General features: G+C 46.3%; 2 protein-coding genes across 7 annotated transcripts in view; one reads left to right on the forward strand and one right to left on the reverse strand.

Moving 5' to 3' along the window:
* The window catches only part of CHMP3 (charged multivesicular body protein 3), a 62,330-nt gene extending 58,507 nt beyond the window's left edge, over positions 1–3,823 (forward strand). The window contains exons 5-6 of the mRNA XM_004590731.3: positions 751–865; positions 1,951–3,823. Of these exons, the coding sequence (XP_004590788.1) occupies positions 751–865; positions 1,951–2,096 (261 nt within the window). The 3' untranslated portion in view covers positions 2,097–3,823. The remainder of the gene's footprint in view (positions 1–750; positions 866–1,950) is intronic.
* Positions 3,824–15,728: 11,905 nt separating this feature from the next.
* KDM3A (lysine demethylase 3A) overlaps positions 15,729–20,978 on the reverse strand; it is a 141,810-nt gene continuing 136,560 nt past the window's right edge. For 5 of the 6 annotated variants that reach the window (XR_009245943.1, XR_009245939.1, XR_009245940.1 and 2 more), the window contains 4 exons: positions 19,144–19,263; positions 18,925–19,064; positions 16,963–17,357; positions 15,729–16,172 (listed from right to left, as the gene is read on the reverse strand). Coding sequence is in view for 1 of the 6 variants with exons in the window: in XM_004590728.4 (XP_004590785.2) it covers positions 16,092–16,172; positions 16,963–17,097; positions 17,181–17,357; positions 18,925–19,064; positions 19,144–19,263 (653 nt within the window). In the remaining 5 variants the exon portion in view is untranslated. The remainder of the gene's footprint in view (positions 16,173–16,962; positions 17,358–18,924; positions 19,065–19,143; positions 19,264–20,978) is intronic. The other variant, XM_004590728.4, reaches the window with a different exon arrangement.

Below are 20,978 nucleotides of genomic sequence, written 5' to 3' on the forward strand. Positions count from 1 at the left end.
TGACTGGACATGAAAGGTGCTGTTCTGAGTCTTTGTTTTGGAAGCGCAGAATGCTCGGTACTCTTACCTGAGAGCTGAGGAGCCTGCTAGTTGGGAAGACCACGGAGCCTTGCTGTGGAGCCAGTGCAGCCATCTGCCTCTGCTGTGCTGCCTCGAGGCCGGGGGGCTGGCTCACTGCTGCAGGCCCCCAGGGACAGGGATTTTGGTGAAGGGTCTTCACTTTGCTGTGCGCAGAAACACTGCGTTTGTTCTCTCGGAGTGGGCGAATTGATGAGTCTTTGCAGGCCCAGCAGCAGGATAACCCTGGGCCAGGCATCCCTGGGGATTCCTGAGGCTTTTCTTGATTCCCAGCCTGTTGTCTTTGTTACCACAGATGTGTCGGCCATGGCACCAACCAGTTTTCACACGTGTTTCAACCCCTGCAGTCCCAGATCCTGTTTGCAGTGTTAGGGCAGGGGCCTTCCAAACCAGCTCAAGGGCATGCCTGTGCCTGTCAGCAAGTTTTTCCCCAAGTGCTATCCCTGTGATCCGGGCTACTTTGGGAAGCTCTGCAGAGAGCTGTTTCCCTATGGGCCTTGGCTGGGCAGAGAATATGGCGTCCCGGTTTTGCTTTGGCCAGTTGTCCCCTGGTCAGTGCCTGGAAGAGTGGGCTGGACTTGGGAAGACCAGGGGTTGATCTAGATTGGGGTCCTGGGCTCTCTGAAAGAGACAGCTGTCACAGCTGAATGAAGTGACATGTTGTGTGTGCAGGCTGGGATCATAGAGGAAATGTTGGAGGACACCTTTGAGAGCATGGACGACCAGGAAGAAATGGAGGAGGCAGCAGAAATGGAAATCGACAGAATTCTGTTTGAAATCACAGCAGGTATAACCATTGATTTCATCCCTTTTCACCCCTCTTTCTATACCGCTATGTTCACTACAAGTCTTTCTTTAGGCTCCTGTCTTCTATAGTTGAATTTTAAAGTATACAAGTTATTTTTTGAAAAAATAAGTATAATATTTGTGACCATAGTTAAAAGAAAACACAAAGATAAAGTTTTTAAACTTCTGGAGCTTTCATAATTGCACAGGGAGAATTTCTCTCATTACTGATGTTGAGAAATTTAAGTTGGAACAGATTTTCTTGAAAGTAATTTGGCAGTTGGCTGACAAAAGCTCCTGTCCTAGCAGGTTAACTTCTGGGAGCTGACACTAATGAAATAATGAGATACGCTGAAGGAATTAGCGCAAGGGTATCTGGAGAATCCTCATTTAGAATACTGAGAAGTTTGAAACAAGCTCAATGCCCAGTAATTGAATACTGGTTAAATCAGTTGTATTATGTCCATTTTAGTGGAATATTATATTGTGAAAAATGGATATAAGAACATATTTCTCTGACATAGGAAGATATTCATAATTATGTGAAAATAGCCTGGTTACTAAACTCATTTGTGTAGAAACACATCTGTAAGAAAGTGAAAGGATGAATAAAGTTGCCTCTTATGATCAATAAATTTTGTAAACTTGTGCATTCTCTGAACTTTAGTAAGAAAATGAGATTTAGTTTTTCTTTATTCATTTGTTTAAGGTGTTAGGAGTGATTAAGAACATGTTTTCTGAAGATTTAGAAACGGTTTATTTAGATTTATTTACTTAGATTATTATTTTAGAATTAACGAATTAGCAATAATTAAATTATTTATTTAGACAGATCCAAAGTTAGTTTTGTAAGACCCATGAGCTTACCTTAGGGGCTCAGAAGCAAGATTCTGAAAGATCCATAGTTAGTGTGACTTTGGTGTCATTAGAAGGAGGCTGTTAGCATGTTTGTCGCAGTGAACAAACCCCGCTCTTGCAGGCGGCCTGCTGCCCCACGTCTGCCCTCAGATCCTGTTGTGGTGGCCCCGTTAGGAGAGATTGGGGTACTCCTCCTGAAGCCAGCCTGTCTGCTCTCTCTCCCTTCAGGGGCCTTGGGCAAAGCACCCAATAAGGTGACCGACGCCCTTCCGGAGCCAGAGCCGCTAGGAGCGATGGCTGCGTCCGAAGACGAGGAGGAAGAGGAGGAGGCCCTGGAGGCCATGCAGTCGCGCCTGGCCACACTCCGCAGCTAGGCCCTCCCGCTGCTTGCACACACACTCCTCAAGAGCCGCCATTTCCCGTTTTCTTGCACTACACCTTTGCGGAGGCGCCGCACCCAGGAGAAGGTTCTCTGCTCATCTCTTTTTGCTCTCTGCAGAGGTTTTGGGGATTCCCAAGGGGTTGTTGTTCTCCAGGTGGTGTCATTAAACGCATCTTTCTCAGGCGCTGGAATAGCAGAAGGATCCTTTCAGGGGGAGGGTCACGCATTCCGTTCCCTCTGAGGGGATCACTGGAGGGCTGAGAACTCTCCATTTTTTTGTCTGTAAAACACTATATCCATGGACTTTAATAAAGTTCTGCTTTAACATTTGGATGCATTGTAGCTTGTCACGTGCAGGCTGTTTCCTCCATGGGCCTGGAAATGAGAGGAAGTGCTCTGGCCAGGCCCATGGGCCATACATGCCCAACGAGAGTAACTTCTGCCCACTGGGAGCTGCCCCTCTTCTGTCACATGGTGAACCAGGAGAGACTTGGCCGTTGTGTACCTTGTGCTGGCACTCAGCTGGCTGTATTATGTCCTGGGGTGTAGGTGGCTGTATTTACAGTTTGCCTCACTTCCTCCCCATGGCAGTTTGCTCCCAGAAAAGGCAGTTGTGGAATTGCACTAGGGCTCCTCCACTGGCACGTGGCATGACCCTGCTTGGAGCTGCTTGTCGTGGGCCTGAGCCATGGGCTGCTGCCCGTCAGTGCTCAGGTGAGTGTGGTCATGCGTCAGAAGCAATTCTCTCACACCTGGGATGTTCTTAAGATATCTTCTAAATCATTCAGTAGGAATGTTTGGTGTGTGTGTGGCAATTTATGAAGCTGTTTGGCATATGTGATTTTTCAGTCTTTATCAGCAAGGAAAATGGCTCCACTTGCTAATGTAAACATCCCACCCCACAGGAAGCATAGATTCTGGGTTCAGATCACATCTCTCTGACCAGGCTTTGTATGTGCACTAAAGCAGCCAGGCGGCAACATGTCCAGCAAGATATGCCCAGCTGCCTCCTTCAGAAGTTTTGCAGTGAGATCCTGAAACAGCATGCTCCTTCCACTCTGGCACAAAATAGCAATGTTCAAACCAGAGGAGCCTCCTGTTGGCTCTTGCCTTCAGCCGCAGGATTTAGTTGCTTTTCTTTAGCACCTATAAGTGAAGGGTCATAGCAAAACTGAGCCAAACACCCCAAGTTCCCAGATCTGCCCCTGCCTCTCGCGCACTGTCCACCTTCCTTGGTGTCCCTACTCCAGTGCTACACGTTACCATGGAGCCTGCATTGAGTTCCCATTAGGTGTTTGTTCTGTGGGCTTGCGCGCGCACACACATACACACACACATGTATATGTGTATGCCACATATATGCCATAGTAGTGTTACACAGAATAGTGTCATAGCCCTAAGGATGCTGTGCTCCACCTGCCAATACTCACTCCCACTAAACTGGCCTTTTTCACTGTCTCCATTGCTTTGCCTTTTCTAGAATGTCCTATAGTTGGAGTCATAGTTTGTAGCCTTTTCAGACAATCCTTTTTTTCTCCCTCATGTCTTGTTACGCATTTAAGTTTCCTTCAGGATTTCTCATGGCTTGATAGAACTCACTTCTTTCTGGGACAGGATATTATTCCATTGTCTAGATGTACCATAATTTAATCCATGCACCTGTGTACATCTTGGGTTGCTCCCAAGTTTTGCCAATTATGAATAAAGCTGCTATAAGTATGTGTGCATTCTTATTCTTCATTGGGGTGAATACCAAGGAATGCAGTTGCAGGGTCCTGTGGTAAGTGTGCGTCCAGTTTTAGAAAAGACTGCCACACACTCTTCCAGTGCGGCTATCCAGTCAGCACTCCCACCAACAGTGAAGGAGGGTTCCTCTTGCTCCTCACTCACACCAACATTTGTTGCTGTAACAATCTGAATTTTGGCCATTCTGAGAAGCTTATAGTGGCACCTCTTTGTTCTTTTAATCTGCAATTACCTAATGACATAGTGTTTAACGTCTACTCTTTTTTTTTTCTGTATTTTAAAAAGATTTATTTGTTTTATTGGAGAGGCAGATACACAGAGAGGAGAGACAGAGAGGAAGGTCTTCCGTCTGATGATTCACTCCCCCAAGTGGCTGCAACGGCCAGTGCTGCGCAGATCCGAAGCCAGGAGCCAGGAATTTCTTTCTGGGTCTCCCACGCGGGTGCAGGGTCTCAAGGTTTTGGGCCATCCTCGACTGCTTTCCCAGGTCACAGGCAGGGAGCTGGATGGGAAGCGGGGTTGCCGGGATTAGAACCATATGGGATCCTGGCGCGTACAAGGCGAGGACCTTAACCATTACCTTATCACTCCGGGCCCCCATCTACTCTTTGTATAATTGTTGCCGAGGATCTATCCAGGTCTTTTGTCCATTTTTTAAATTAAATAGTTTGTTTTCCCGATTATTGAATTTTAAGTGTCATTTGTATATTAAGATAAATGTCCTTTATCAGAAAAGTATTTTCAAAATATTTTATGCCAGCTTTTGGGTTGCCTTGTCATTCTGTTTATACAGTATCTCACAGAACAGAAGCTTTATTTTTGATCAAATCCAACTGATTGGTTATTCCTTTGATAATTGTGCTTTTGATGTTTTTAAGTCATCACCAAATGCAAGGTCCAGGTTTTTTTCTTCACCTTGGAAGAGTTAAAGTGTTACATTTTGCCTGTAGTTCTGATGCGTTTAGGATTAATTTTTTGCGCATGTGGTGTAATTTGGCTTCCATACTTATACAGGATTTTGGATTAATGCTACCAGGATTGGGGGAATGTAGTCCAGTTATGGCTAGGAGGCTGGGCCTAGCAGGAGGCTCATGGGCACTGGGCATGTGGCTCTGATGCTGTGAACTTCTGAAAGTGGCACAGTTTCTCTGCCCCTTGACTCAGTGTGATCCTTGCTCCATATATATCCTACCATGGCCATCCACCATCCTCAGTCCAGTGTTTGTCTAGTCTCGTTCTCAAACCTTTAGAAACCGCCAAAGTTAACATCTTTCCTTTATTAAGTTGGGTTATTTCAGGTATTTATAGTGATGGAAAGCTGACAAGTAGGAAGGGTGTTACAGCCTGGTCCAGTTCAGCACCACTGGCTAAAAAGAATGTCATTTGCCCCATTGTGTTGTCTTCTCTGACTTGTGAAGGGTTGGTTTGGTGTATTTGTGAGAGTCTTGTGCTTTTTATCGATTTTCTGCTCTTCCACCAGTGCCACCGTGTGTATTTGGATTGCTGCAGCTGTGTGGTAAGTCTTGGTTGAGTAGCAACCCTCCTGTGACTTTATTCCCTTTCAGGGTTGTGCTGAACATCCTGTATCCTTGACCTCTCTGTGTTTAAGCTTCAAACTCAGTTTGTTGAGATGCAGGTAACAACTCGCAGTTGCTTTGTATTGGATTGCCTGGAGTCCAGTTGCACAAAACTGACATACCTACAGTAACGACTGTTACTGTTTCATGGTTGCATTAATCCAGTCCTGCTAATTTTTTCATTGGCTATTGAGATTATAGAATGAGTGTTTTTGTCCTTATATGGACAATCAGACTTTGTTCACTGAGCAGCTGGACAGCCAGTCAATAACGACAGCCTTGCTCCACATTCAAATCAGATGGCCTGAACAGAGTGGACTGGTTTTTTTGAATCTTTGGAGAAGTCATGCTTATTTCCCGTTTTCAAGCTGAGTAAAGCATTTTGAGCTTATTGCCAGGTATTAATTTAACTCTCAGAAACTCTGTCAGACATCATTTGAAACAAAGTGGGCCAGATACTGTCTTAGCCCTAGAAGATTGCTCAGCCTGTCAGCTTTGTCTCTGCCTCAGGTGGTCTGACCCATCTCTCCTGGCATCATCTCACCTGACCCTGCCAGAGCCACTCATTCAGTCCCTAAGGCACACACAACTGTTGTTCTGTTAGCAACCCGGTTGGTTTTCAAGTGCAGTTTATTCTTGAGAAATCACTTTCTGGCTTGCTATGGTCACCCAGCTGCTCGCTCTGGTCTGGTTGTTAGGCCTTTCCTGCCCCAGCCACTGTTCCTGGTGAGCACTTAACAGCCTACATGCCCGTGGGGACTCTGTGTTCTTGTTTCAAGGTCCAGAAAGGGAGTTTTCAAACATTGTTGGTCACTGCCCTTGCCCCTCCCCAACCCTCAACCCTGTAAACAGCAGTTAATAGAACAACTGTGGAAAAAGAACAGTAGCTTCCTCATTGGAGGCTCTGAGGCTGTTTCTCGGGCTTTCCTGGTGGCTGGTCTTGTCAATAGCTAACCTCTGGGACCTGTAAAAAGGGATCTCACAGTGAGATAAACTTAGAAGTTTTGGTGAAAATCAAACAGGTTTCTTATTAGCTTCTTAAAACCATTCATATCCTTCCCTATGTGACCAACAAGTTTGGTGGTAACATTATAAACAACTCCCAGCCCCTGAACCATTTCAGAAATGCAAGTCTAATAGGCCCTAGTAGGGACATGCCTTATTTCGGGCTAAGGGATTTCTATACGTTATTGCTGTCTCAGAAATAGAGGGTATGAGCAAAATCCCCCATCCCTGCAGAGAAAGATGAAAACTAAGAAGTGCTGGAACCCACGTTGTCAGAACTTTGGAAAGACAAGGGTGCACAGCAGTCCAGCAAATGCTGACTAGAAAAAGGAACCAAAATACTAAGAAAGCTTGGTGGCATTTTTACCTACCTTATCCACACACACCAGCTCGGCAGCTTGTAGCCAGCAGCCCATTGAAAAGGTCATGTTTGGCTGTCATGATTTGTACTGGGGACCAGCACAGTGTTCATCCCTGGATTACTTAACTTGGAACGTCTGTGGGAGAAGAGCAACACATAGTACTATGGCAAACATGACTGTTGAATCCTGAAGACAGGCTGCCTAAAACCTGGAGTGGTGAAATCAGGATGACTGCGTGAATTTTCAGAACTATGAATGAGCCACATAGAAAAGCTGGAACTAAAATGCTCTGTAGCCGAAGTGTAGAACTCTAGAAGGGCTCAACAGCAGATTTAAGTAGGCCTCAGAAAGGCATGGCAAACTTGAAAAAGATCCACTGAAAAATTCAGACTGAGACACAGAAAGGGAAAAAGAGTAAAGAAAGGTCAGCCCAGGCCAGGGGACTCATGGGAGACCATCCAGATTGCCAAGCCGGGAGACCATCCAGATGCCAGGCCTACAGAGTGAAATGGACAGAAAAGCAGTAGAAAAATGGCTGAAAACCCCCAGATCCTGAACTACATGAATCTGTGCATCCAAAAACTTCAGTGAATCCCAAACAGATATCTCAGAGATTCACCAAGGCAGCGATAGTTGATCTGTTGGAAGGCAAAAAGAGGAAGTCTTCAAACAAAAATACTAGGGATACTCAAAATATGATTGATGTAATTCCTCATCCAAATCCATGCAGGCCAGCCGATGGTAGGATAATACTTAAAATGCAGAAAGGAAAAATCTTCTATGAAAAAGTTCATATCTAGCAAAGCTATCCTTCCAGAATGAAAAAGCTCAGAAATTCCCTGAAAAATAAGCATCAGTTCCTAGACCTGTGTTATAAATGCTGAATGGAAATGACACTTGATGGACCTTAAAGTCCAAAAACGAACAGGAATGAACACCAGCTAACAGCCATTACATAGGTAAATATAAAAGCCAATACTATTGCATTTTTGGTTTATAACTCATTTTTTCTTTCCTATGTGATCAAAACGTGAATGCATAAAACATTGCAACTCTGTGTTGACAGAGCACAGTATACGTGAGATGTCATCTCATTGTGGCAGAGAGGGAGGGAGACGTATAGGAGCAGAAATTGGTATGCTACTGAAATGAAGATGATAAAAAACCAATCTTGGGGTTGATGAAAACTTGGAAATGGAGAAAGGTGTTTATACAAAATTGTAGCTATGATAATTAATTGTACACTTTTAAATGGAGGAAATAACTTTATTAGTATATTTTGCCACAATTTTAAAAAAGTCAAATTTTACAAAGAGCTCCTTTTAAAATATAAATAACTGGCACAGTGGATCAACTAATTCTCCACCTCCAAGCACCAGCATCCCAAATGGGCTCCAGTTCATGTGTCGGCTGTTCTGCTTCCCTTCCAGCAGCTCCCTGCTGTGGTCCTGGAAGAACAGTGGAAGATGACCTTGAACTGTGCACTAATGTTGGAAATCTGGAAGAAGCTCCTAGCTGCTGGCTTCAGATCAGCTCAGCTCTGGCCATTGTGGCTATTTGAGGAGTGAACCAGCAAATCAAGGATTTCTCTTTCTCCAGCTCCCATCTGTAAATCTGCCTTTCCAATGAAAAAAAAAATTAGATTATTTTTACTTGAAAGTTAGAATTACAGGCAAGAGAGAGAGAGATCTTTTATCTACTGGTTCACTCCTGAGTGACCCAAGCTGAGCCAATCCAAAGCCAGGAACTTTTCCAAGTCTTAAACATGAGGCAGTGGCACAAGGCATTTTTGAGGAGTGAACCAGCAGATAAAAGTGTCCTTGTAATGTGCACATTTGTTCAAGTTCTTGCTACTCCACTTCTGATCCAGCTCGCTGCTAATACATCTGGGAAAGCAGTAGAGGGTGGCCCAACTGCTTAAACCCCTGTAACTGTGCAAGATTCAGAAGAATTCTTACTGCTGGCTTCAGCCTGGGCTAACACTCATGCTGCAGCCATTTGAGGACTGAACCAGCAGATGGAAGGTCTCTCTCTTCTCTTATTCCTGCCTTTCAAATTTATGTATGTATGTAAATATTTATTGTTATTGGAAAGGCAGATCAGATTTACCAAGAAAATGAGAGAAAGACATATCTTCGAGCTGCTCTCCACTCTTCAGATGGCCAATATGGCTAGAGCTGAGCTGATCTGAAGCCAGGAGCTTCTTCCAGGCTCCCGTGTGGGTGCAGTATCCCAAGGCTTTGAGCCATCCCTTAACTGCTTTCCCAGGCCACAAGCAGGGAGCTGGATGTTAAGTGGAGCAGCTGGGACTGGCATCCTTATGGGATCCTGGCACTTGCAGTGGGAGATTTAGTCAGTTGTTTCTTTATACACTATTGTGTTTTTTCATAAACGCACTTAGCTTCTTGAGAATTCTCATGAAAAACGTATTTGGTTTTATCAGAGGCTGTTTTTGCATCTGTTGAAATAATGCATTTTTTTTCTCCTTGATTCTGCTGACTTGTCTTAATTTGATTTTCAAATGTTAAACCTGTCTTTCCGATTCCCAGGATAAACCCTACATGGTCATGTTGTGTCTGTCTCTTTGGGGCTATATGTATCATTATAGATACTGATACAAGAGAATGTGCAACTCCTTTGCTAAGGATTTTTGAATCGCCGTCAAACTGAAATGCTGGATTTAGTTTGTTGTTTCTCCAAAGGCTCATATGTTAGGGGTTTGGTCCTTGAAATTTTTGTATTACTGGTGAGTGAATTAAGGATGAACCTAGTGTAAAGAGTGCTTGAAGGTGAGACCTTGGTTCAAGGGACCAAGCATTTGGGCCGTCATCCGCTGGCTTCCTAGGCGCATTAGCAGAAAACTGGACTGGAAGTGGACTCGGACCAGTGCCCGTATGGGCTGCCAGCACTGTAGGTAGCAGCCCCAAGAGGTGAGATGTAATGGGGGGGTTTGGGGCACTGGGGATCCTGGATAGTTCCTGAAAGAGTAAACTGTCTCATGACTGCTCTCTTCTCGCATGCGTTCCTGCCATGATGCCATCTGCAATGTTCTGATGTCACCAGAAGTCCCTCACCTGACACTGAATCAGTAGAGCTTCTCAACCCTGGATGTTCAGCCTTCAAAACTGTGAGCAATGTAGTTTTTTAAAAATAGTTTTGTTTGATGGGCGAGGCGCAGTACCCTAGTGGCTAAAGTCCTCACCTTGCATGCCCCAGGATCCCATATGGGCACTATTTTTTTTTTTTAAGATTTATTTACTTTTTTAAATATTTATTTATTTTTATTGGAAAGTCAGATATACAGAGAGGAGGAGAGACAGAGAGGAAGATTTTCCGTCCGATGATTCACTCCCCAAGTGACTGCAATGGCCGGTGCTGTGCCGATCCGAAACCAGGAGCCAGGAACTTCTTCCAGGTCTCCCACATGGGTGCAGGGTTCCAAGGCTTTGGGCCGTCCTCGACTGCTTTCCCAGGCCACAAGCAGGGAGCTTGATGGGAAGTGGAGCTGCTGGGATTAGAACCGGTGTCCATATGGGATCCCAGCACGCTCAAGGCGAGGACTTTAGCCACTAGGCCACGGCGCCGGGCCCTCCATATCCTTTAGGTTACTGAATTTAGTAGCAAGATTGTTCACAGTGTCTCATTCTTTGAATGTCCATAGAATCTGGGGTTAATTTTTTCCCATCAACCTCGTGATCCTTAGAGAAATGTAATCTTTAGAGAACTCTGTATATTCTTGATTCCTGTATCACTGATTTTTTGCTTTGTATTTTTTGTGTTTTATATCATGTATCTTTTCCTCCTTTTATTGAGTTTTGAAATTTAGCTTTAGACCTTCCTTTCCGTATATACATTGAAATCTGTAGATACCTAAGTATTGTTGCAACTCAGTCCTACTACATGGGTATAGGGTCCTATGGCTTTGGGCTGTCCTCCACTGCCCTCCCAGGTCACAACCAGAGAGTTGGATGGGAAGCAGGGTGGCTGGAATTAGAACCAGTGCCCATTTGGGATCCTGGTGCATTCAAGGTGAGGACTTCAGCCACTAGGCTACTGTACTGGGCGCAGTCCTACTAGTTTTTGATGTTATATTATTACCACAGTTCAGTTCTAAATGTCTAATTTTTAAAAATTTATTTATTTTAATTGGAAAGTCAGATACATATAGAAAGAAGGAGAGACAAACAGGAAGATATTTCATCCGATGATTCACTCCCCAAGCAGCCGCAACAGCTGGAGTTGCACCAATCCAAAGCCAGAAACGCGGAACCTCTTCCAGGTCTCCTACAGGGGCGCAGGGTCCCAAGGCTTTGGGCCATCCTTGACTGCTTTCCCAGGCCACAAGCAGGGAGCTGGATGGAAAGTGGGCCACTCGGATTTGAACTGATGCCCATATGGGATCCTGGCGTGTTCAAGGCGAGGACTTTAGCTGCTAGACCACTGCACCAGGCCCTAATCTTTTTTTTTTAACTACATATTTGATTAGAGTGCGAAGGGTCAAGGGCTAGAGGAAAGTGCATGAGACCATTGTTTTGACATTCTCTTTTATGGTTCCTGTATCTGGGAGGAAGGGAAAGATAAGGGGAGAAGCCCCTCCCAGCCTCCCACCCATCCCAGGTCCCAGATGTGGGGTATGCTCCGAGGGTCCTGCTCAAGTGGTTTTGATAGTTCAACAGTTCTGAATTTGCTGCTGATCTTGCCACCCCAGCACGATGAAATCTCTTCAGACTCCACTGGGTGGCAGTCCACCTTAGAGTCTGCGCACACTCAGCCCCCATGCAAACCAGTGGGAGTTTTAGCCTAGTCAGAGGGACCTGCAATAACCCTAGTGCTTCAGGCCTACTTCCTGCCCTGGTTCCCGTGCTTTCCAGTACGTACAGCAGCCTGGTTCTGTTTGTCCCACATCCTATTCAGCTCTCATACATGTCAATGGACACTGAAGCCTATTTCAGCCCAACCAGCCCCACTGTCCAGCCCACACATGCTGACGGGTAACACTCGGTCTAGCCATGCCTGTCCCAGTCCTGATTCTCATGGCAACCCAGGAGGGAGATGCCCACTATTTCCCTACTCCTACTCCCAGATCTTGCACTCTCCAGGTGGTACTATAGTTTAGCTCAACAGTTTTTTCCCCCATGCCAGCATCTGCTAGCTGACGCTGTGGCAAAGCCCAACTCTCACCCCTTCTGGCTTATGCATGTACCAGTAGGTACAGTCTGCCCAACCTGGTTTATCCACAATCCAGAGTACATGCAAGCCAACAGGTGTTGTATCCCTGCCCGGCCTGTTCTGTCCCCAATCCCAGCTCCCTGCAGCCCCCCTATTGGGTTCTTTCATCCACTCCCCCCTTGGATCTCACGTGTGCTGGTTGGTGCTGCGTAAATATTTTATCTATGTAGTTGTTACATAATTTCTCAATATTTGGGATTTTTACAGTTACCTTTCTTACTGATTTTAAAATCCCATGATCGTGAGGCACTCTCTAGTTTCATTTTATCTCCTTTGAAATTTCTTGGCAGTTTGGTTTTGGTCCAGTGTGGTCTTCGTGCCTGTGCAAGGGATGCGTGTTCGGCATCATGCCTTCAGTGTGGTCATAGATGACAGTTTGCTTGGTAGATTCAAATATTTTATACTTAAGGTGATGATTGCTTTTATTTAGAGACAAAGATACCATCTGCAGGTTCACTCCTCAAATGGCTGCAACAGCCAGAGCTGACCTGATCTGAAGCCAGGAGCATGGAACTTTTGGGTTTCTCAAGTGTGTGCAGGGTCCCAGGGCTTTGGGCCATCTTTTCCTGTTTTCGCCAGTTATAAGCAGGGAGCTGACCGGGCAGTGGAGCAGCCGAGATAAACTGACACCCATATGGGATGCTGGCAGTTGCAGGTGGATGACTAGTCAGTTGAGCCATCAAGCTGGCCCCTACTGATTGCTTTATCCATTTCTTTTTTTATGGATTTATTTACTTTTATTGGAAAGTCAGATATACAAAGGAAGATCTTCTGTCCGATGGTTCACTTCCCAAGTGAGCGCAACAGCTGGTGCTGAGCCAGTCAGGAGCCAGGAACTCTTCCAGGTCTCCCACAGGGGTGCAGGGTCCCAAGGCTTTGGGCCATCCACAAATGCTTTCCCAGGCCACAGGCAGGGAGCTGGATGGGAAGTGGGGCCACCAAGATTAGAACTGGCGCCCATATGGGATCTTGACGCATGCAAGTCGAGGACCTTAACCACTACGCTATTGTGCCGGGCCCGCTTTGTCTATTTTAAAGAAGTGTTAGTCCCCAGCAGGGACCAGGTATTTGTTTCCCCTTTGTTGAACCTTGTACTATTCTGGAGTGCTATTAGTGCACACCTATTTAGGATTTTTTAAAAAGAAGATTTATTTTTATTGGAAAGGCAGATATACAAACAGGAGGAGCGTCAGAGAGGAAGATCTTCCGTCCAATGGTTCACTCCAAGTGACCACAATGGCACTGATCTGAAGCCAGGAGCCTCTTCTGGGTCTCCGTGCGGGTGCAGGGGGTGCAGGGTCCCGAGGCTTTGGGCCATCCACTACTGCTTTGCCAGGCCACAGACAGGGAGCTGGATGGGGAAGCGGGGCAGCCAGGTCATGAACTGGCGCCCATATGGGATCCTGGCACGTGTAAGGTGGTGACTTCAGCCACTATGCTACTGCGCCAGGCCCCCTGTTTAGGATTATATCTTCTTGCTGAATTGGTTCTTGTTCATCGGGGAAAATTTATGACTTAGCTTTTTTAAGGGTATAGCTTAATGGTGTTTGGCACAGTTACAATGCTATGCAGCTATCCATTTGCAGAACTTGTTCATTTATCCAGTAGACTCTGTTAAATGGTAACTCCCGTTCCTCCTTCCCAGTCTTCTTCATCTCTGCATGTAAGTGAACCACTTGTCTTTTGTGTCTGGCCTATTTTAAAGGCTGGGCCACATTGTAGCAGGGCTTATCTACACTTCTAAAAGCAATAACTTTTATACTACTTTTGTTTCATCAGAGTTTAGAATTTTCCCTGTGCAGCATTTTTTCCAGCATGATAGAGTTTTATTTCCTAAGAATATTCTTAAAGTTCTTTCAGCAAGGGTCTGTCTTAAAATGTAACAGCATGGAAAAAAAGTGTGCAGGTCCCACACCTGTTAGCAGGTGTGTTGCTAGCCCAGAGACCAGCACCTACTCCTGGCTGCCACTGCTGGCGTTGGCGAGTGAGCCAGCAGCCTCGTCGAGTCTTTGAAAACCATGTTTTCCTCCCTTTTGGCTGCCGCTAAGTACCTACAGCCTCCACGACTCACAGAATGGAGTTAGACTCCAGGATACCCACTGTTGGACTGAAGATACTAAAAACTGCATTTCATATACCTAGCGTGCTGTGCATGCTCCAGCTTAGCAATGCCGCGTGGAGCAAAGAACCGACCATCTCATCTCCACACTGCTGGCGTGGAGTCTTGGTGCATCCATGCTGCTAGCCCGGAAAAAGACCCACATTCAGAAGGTTAGGTAGTTTCTTACTAAATTTGCATAGCTGTTGTGCCTCCATAAAGCCAAAAAAATCCCAAATCCAGTCACCTGCTTGGTCATCTTACAGGATGACGGTGTATCTCACGGAGTGGAGCTCTACACTTAACCTTGTTTAGCGACACCACTTCAGTAAGTCTGACGCCTGAACAATGAGTGAATATCATTTCTCTCCACCCCAATTCTTATAGCTCTAGCACCACTTAAACCTAATTCTTCTGTTTTCTTTATAAATTCACGTCTTTTCATGTTGTATTGTGTATTTTTTCTAGTCAACTGAACTCTTGTCCATCTGTGGGAGATTTCTGATTTTAGCCTACATGTGTCATATGATTCATATCAGGGTATTTCAAAAAGTTCATGGGAAATAGAATTAAAGTCTATTTGGGTGTGAAAAATATCCAGTTCTCATGAGCTTTCTGAAGAACCCTTGTATGCATGGACTTAAATTCTTTTGCACTGAACTTTTAATTCCATTTCCCACAAGATTTTTTGAAGTAATTTTACATTTGTTTCCACAATCTCATGTCTTTAAACATAATTCAGAGTAAGTATTGATTACAGTATCTTCAAACTCTGTAAAGCAATTTGAAAGTTCTTGCTAGCTGTTACAGTGCATTTGAGCCTAATCCTTACAACCACCTGGGGAACCCTTGGCAGCCCAGCTGCTGCTTCACTCCAAGGGGCCCTCACAGCTGGGCTGGCTCCGACTGAAGCCAGGAGGCTGCAACCCTTTTGGGTCCCCCACTTGGGTGGCATGGGTAGAAGTCCAGGCTCCTAGATTTACTTATTTATACCCTGATTTCAACGTTTTCAGCTTCTGCCGGCCTCCGACAGTCAGTACACCACCCAGGCTGGGCACTTTGTGGATGTTCTTCACGGACACTGCAGGTACAATTCTAACATTGCTGATAGGCTTCCTTTGTATATACACTCAGTATATTATAAAAGGCTGACAAAGTTTTTGTGACTTACTGAACCTGCTGCCTAACTGGCTTTCTGGTATATCTGTACACAAATAATGAATGATAATGCTTCTTTGTGTAAGTTTGACAAGAGTTTCCACCTGACTGGATGAATATTTTCATGTTGATATTTATCTAAGAGATCACTAAACCCCCTAATTAAGGTCTTTGCTTTTAAAATATTTCTGTACATCTGATTTGACAAGAGGTATCCTGAATACAGAAACCAGAGGATAACACCATAAGCTGAGCTAAAATATTATATGAATATTTTAATGCAAAATGCTTAACACTTAAAATTAGCAAAGCTTCATTTAAATTAAAATTCCATTTAACTAAAGATGGTTAACCCCAAGAATTAATTGTACAGTAGTTGGTTTCTGCTGTATAATGCCAGTCCTATGCAACACAGTAAAAACTGCATCATTAGCAATCACTTTCTCCGGGGTGCAGGAGAGGGTGGTCAGACGGGAGAGAAGGATGGCCGTGTGACCGCACAGGGCTCTGACAGCTGGGGCCGCGCTGGCGGAGCAGGGACCTGCGCAACACCGCTGAGAGGTTCTGTTTTACAGCTTGGTCAAAGTTCTGCACTAGGTGAGAAAAGTCACAGTTTTTGGATGCATATTCTGTAAATAGTTCCTCCATATACACACTTAGTGTCTGTAAACACTAGAAATATACATTAGACTGAGTACCCTCCCAGGTTGGGTACGGTTTAAAAAAGATGATGAGGTAACATGAGTCTGAGTCCACAGGAAGCCTGCCTGAAGAGTGAACAGCTGCCAGGAACGTCCTTGCAATGTGCGGGATCAAGGTTTGCTGAAACTGCACTCGCTTGCTCTCAGCATAGCAACCGCGTCCTTCACTGCATGGTAGATAACATTCTTCACCTTAAAAAAAAAATCAAACAGGAGCACAAGATCTAAAATCTGTCATTTTAAGAATAGACTTTTCCACTATATTTTATTTCTCACTTCCTGTCAGAACTTAGAAATGGGTGCTGGGCATGGCGAGTCAGGAAAGGCAGGCACTGCAGGCTCAGCTTACAGCATGGGGCGGGGAGGTGGGGACAGACACTTGGAACTCCCGGCTCCTCTCTGCAGCTTGGCGGCCACGGCGCCCTCTCCCTGCTGAGCCCAGGGACAGGCAGGGGCAGCTTTTCCCTTCATTCAAACATGACATTGTTACCACCCCCTTCATTCCCTGAGATTCACTGCATGCCACCCAGGTTTCAGAAGACATTGCAGCACTGAAGGTTAAACACAGTGCTCAAGACCCTGGAGGGAGGAGAGGATACTGTTGTGGCACAGTGGGTTAATCCACTGCATGCAAAGTTAATGTCCCTTGAGTCCTGTTTCTGACTGAGCTCCCTAAGAAGCACAAGATGGCCCAAGTGCTTGGACCCATGCAACACACATGGGAGGCCTGGCCGGACAATGGACATTTGGAGAGAGAAGCAGCAGGTGGAAGATCCGACCCTCCACCTTTCAGATCATTACATCTTAAACAAAACCCCTGGCTGGCAGCAGAGCCACGCTCAGAAATCAGATCTCACTTTCAGGATGAAGTTTGTTCCTCCTCCACATGCGATCAGGGAACCAGATGACACAACTCTGTGTGCAACCTATCAGGTGTCCTGCTGCCCAGAGTGCAGATTGCAGCACGCAGTGCTCTTTTTACCTGCAACTTGTCCTCATGGTTAGTGTGAGTCTGAGACAGGTAACGGAATTCCTGAGTGAGCCAGAAGCAGTGTTTCACATGTTCCGGAGACACAAAATCTTCCGCGACCTTGATACAGCTGTACAAATTATGGACCTGGAAAACACCACATGCCATCAGTCAGGCAGCCACAGACCGCGGCATACGAGGGGCACAGACAGCACAGCGGCGGCTCTTGCCTGATGTGGTGCTCCCGCCGGGATGAACACGACGTCCCCAAGAAACTGTACTATGGCCCAGCCTTGAACGCCATACTCCTGCTGAAGACGTTTTCGCAGGGATCGGTCCAAATACCAGCTCTGGTCGTGAATAGGGTCATGGTCTGCAGGGTTTTCCTGACCTTGCTCCTCTGATACCTGGAACAGAGCAAGAACCCCTGTGCAGCCGAGCAGTGGAAGGTGCTGGGCCCTCGCCTAGGGCTGGAAGCCACCGAGCACCGGGCCTTCTAGCTCGGGGCCTCCACTGCAAGGTGAGCGGTTCTCACAGACAGGAAGTCAACCAACAAAAATGGGGCAGCCCTGCTGTTGCCGCCTACACACTAGGACTGGCATTTTCTGAACATTTTGCACAAAGAGGACTTGAACAAAATTTAGTTCTGGGTGTTTAAATCTCAGCTGGCTCAAACTCCTTAGAAATTATGTGTTGTTTTCTAGGCAAGAAAACAACAATCCGAGTTATGAAATAATTCTCCAAATAGCTACAGATTTATTTATTTTTTTTTACAAAGTCAGATATACAGAGAGGAAGATCTTCCATCTGATGATTCACTCCCCAAGTGACCACAACAGCCAGTGGCTGTTGCCAATCCAAAGCCAGGAGCCAGGAACTTCCTCCAGGTCTCCCACACGAGTGCAGGGTCCCAAGGCTTTGGGCTGTCCTCCACTGCTTTCCCAGGCCACAAGCAGGGAGCTGGATGGGAAGCAGGGCTGCCGGGATTAGAACCGGTGCCCATATGGGATCCCAGTGCATGCAAGGCGAGGACTTTAGGCACTAGGCCACGGCGCCGGGCCCTTATCCTAGTTTCTGAAGCTGGGACAGCATAGACTCAAGGGCCTTGCTCAGAAGCACCTGAACTCACACACACTCCTTGAGGTGCCAGGCAACAGCAGCATTTCTCCTTGTCAATGACTGGTACCTGTCAGCTGAGGAGATCTAACAGGGTTCAAACTAAAGATGCTCCCACCTTTCCAGCTGCCCAAAATAGAGATCTTGCACAACAACCCTTAGACTTGTTCAGTAGAATTACACAGAGAAAGATCTCCCATCCACTGATTCACTCACTCCCCAATACCCCCAATTGCTATAGCTGGGCCGACCTGAAGCCAGGAGCAGCTTCTGGGTCTCCCACATAAGTAGAAGAGCCCAAGCATGGAGCTCATCAGAAGTAGAGCCACCAGGACTTGAACTGGCACCCCATATGGGACACTGGTGCCTGCCCCTAAAGTGATCAAACTTTACGGCAATAAAATAGAAGCTGGGGTTGGTACAGCCTGGGATAAGCCCTCACCTACAACACCAGCATCCGGTATGGGAGCACTTCCCATGAGTCCCTTTAAAATCACCTGGGAGAGCAGCAGATAGCCCAAGTGCTTAGGCCCTGCCAGCCACTTGAGAGCCAGATGGAGTACTCTTTGCTCTGGCCTGGCCTGACCCAGTCATTGTGACCATCAGGAGTGAGTCAGCAGATAGAAGATTTCTTTCTCTCTGTCTCTCCCTTTCAATTCAATAAATACTCTTTTAAAAAAAAAAATCTTCAAATGCACCGTAAAGCAGATAAAGAAAGGCAGGCCCCCTCTTTAGAAGTGTAACTGCAGACTGCCCACTTGGACATGCCAATTCAACTTTGCAGGTTGTGACAGCTTCCCCAACAAGCCAATCAGTCCACGACATGAATTCAGCACATGCTAGAGTGCCTCTCCTCACCTTCTTAAGGAATTCTCTGATCTTCTCCGTGTCCTTGGCAGCATAGATGTGCCACAGGGCTCCTGGCTTCTCTTTTCCTTCAATAAATCGCTTTATTGTGAGCTCATCGGAATCTCCATCTTGGATGGTTTTAAGGACTTCTAGAGTGAGAGAAAGCAAATGTGAGACCTCAGGTCCCAGCCCAGCTAGCCAGCCCCATGTTTATTCTCAGCAGCATACCTTCCTCTTGCTCACACTGTCCTTTGGGAATGCCCACATACACCATGACATTGGCTGCATCAGACACATCTAAGTGTAGATTTGTTGTTCCGTATTTCCGATCTTCTGGAGTGATCAATCCTGTGAAAAGAAAATGCCTTTAATCTACTGAAAACGCAGGCTGTCTCTTCCAATAACCAGCAGTCAAATCTTCACACCATTTACGCAAAAAGGAAGGGAACAATGTGTGACATCAAGTTCTCTTGCCCTTTCCACTTTGACACAGTCCCAATCCAAGACTCCTATTTCTGGGCCCAGCGCGTTGGCCTAGCAGTTGAAGTCCTCGCCTTGAACACACCAGGATCCCATATGGTCACAGGTTCTAATCCCAGCAGCCCCGCTTCCAGCTCCCTGCTTGTGGCCTGGCAAACCAGTGGAGGACAGCCCAAAGCCTGGGACTCTGCACCCACATGGCATACCTGGAAGAGACTCCTGGCTCCGGATTGGCTCAGCTCCAGCCATTGCGGTCACTTGGGGAGTGAATTATCAGAAAATCTTTCTCTCTGTATCTCCTTCTCTATTTCTGACTTTGCAATAAAAATAAATAAATCTTACAAAAAAAAAAAAAAAGACTCCTATTTCTGGTGACAGGTAGAACAGGTCCCTGATAAATGATGCCCCAAGATCCGACACAGTCAGTTATGCCACCACCCACAATGTCAGCATCCCCTATCCAAGGGCAGGTTCAAGTCCTGGCTGGTCTGCTTCCAATCCAGCTCCTGCTAATAATGTGCCTGGGAAGCGGCAGATGAGGCACCCACGTGGGAGGCCAAGATGGAGCTGCTGGCTTTGACCTGGCCTTGAGGACCTTCAGGGACTGAAGTAGCAGATGTAGGTTCTCTATCACCCTGCCTTTCAAGCAAAATAATATTTAAAAAAAAAAAAGGAGTCTAGTGGAAACCCATCATCCACCTGTGCCTAGAGCTGGGACCTCTACTGGCCACACTAAGTGGAAGCAGTGCCCAACACCTTCCTTGGTTTTCTTAACTGTAAAAGGAAAAGTGCTCTCCTTGCCACCTGCCATCTACGACAGCAAGAGTGAAAGGTTGCATCAAGTGTTCTAGCCTGTAGCTCTAACTAGGAGAAGGTCCAGCCATAGCCACCTTGGTGGCTCATCCGGACTTGAGGACGGTGCTTCTCAGGTTGGAAAGGGCAAGCAGAGGCCACCCTGCACACAGGCCAGCTGCAGAAAGTGCCCCGTGCTGTGTAAAATCACAGGACATATGAGATGTAAGTGTCTTGGCAAAGTGGTCAAGATGATCACATCCCATATCAAAGCACCAGGGATTATTCTGATTCCAACTTCCTGCCAACGTGCACCCTGGCAGGCAGCAGGAGATGGCTCAAACACTGGGCTCCTGCGACCCACATGGGAGACCCAGGCCGAGTTTCTGGCTCACAGGCAGAGGCTAAACACACTATACCACAAGCTCCTGGCCCAGTGGCTCAAAAAGCTAATTTTACGCCTGCCAGCCCATTCCATATGGGCACTGGTTCTAGCCCCGGCCGCTGCACTGTCCTGAAGTGAATCGCTGTTTTTAACTGAGTAATGGATAAATGGGGAGTCACTGCATTAGGTTTCCAAATGTACAGACTTGGGGGGCAGTGCCTGTAGCATACTGAGGTAAGCCTCTGCCTGAGGCAGGTGCCAATGTGTGTCATGGCTCTTTCACTTCTGATCCAGCACCTCTGCTAACGGCCTGAGAAAAGCATTAGATGGCCTAGGTATCTGGCCCCCTGCCCGCCCAAGCAGGGAGAGCTAGGAGAATCTCTTGGCTTTGGCCTGGCCCAGCACT

This window comes from Ochotona princeps, chromosome 8 (genome assembly GCF_030435755.1).
Source record: "Ochotona princeps isolate mOchPri1 chromosome 8, mOchPri1.hap1, whole genome shotgun sequence".
NCBI lineage: Eukaryota > Metazoa > Chordata > Mammalia > Lagomorpha > Ochotonidae > Ochotona > Ochotona princeps.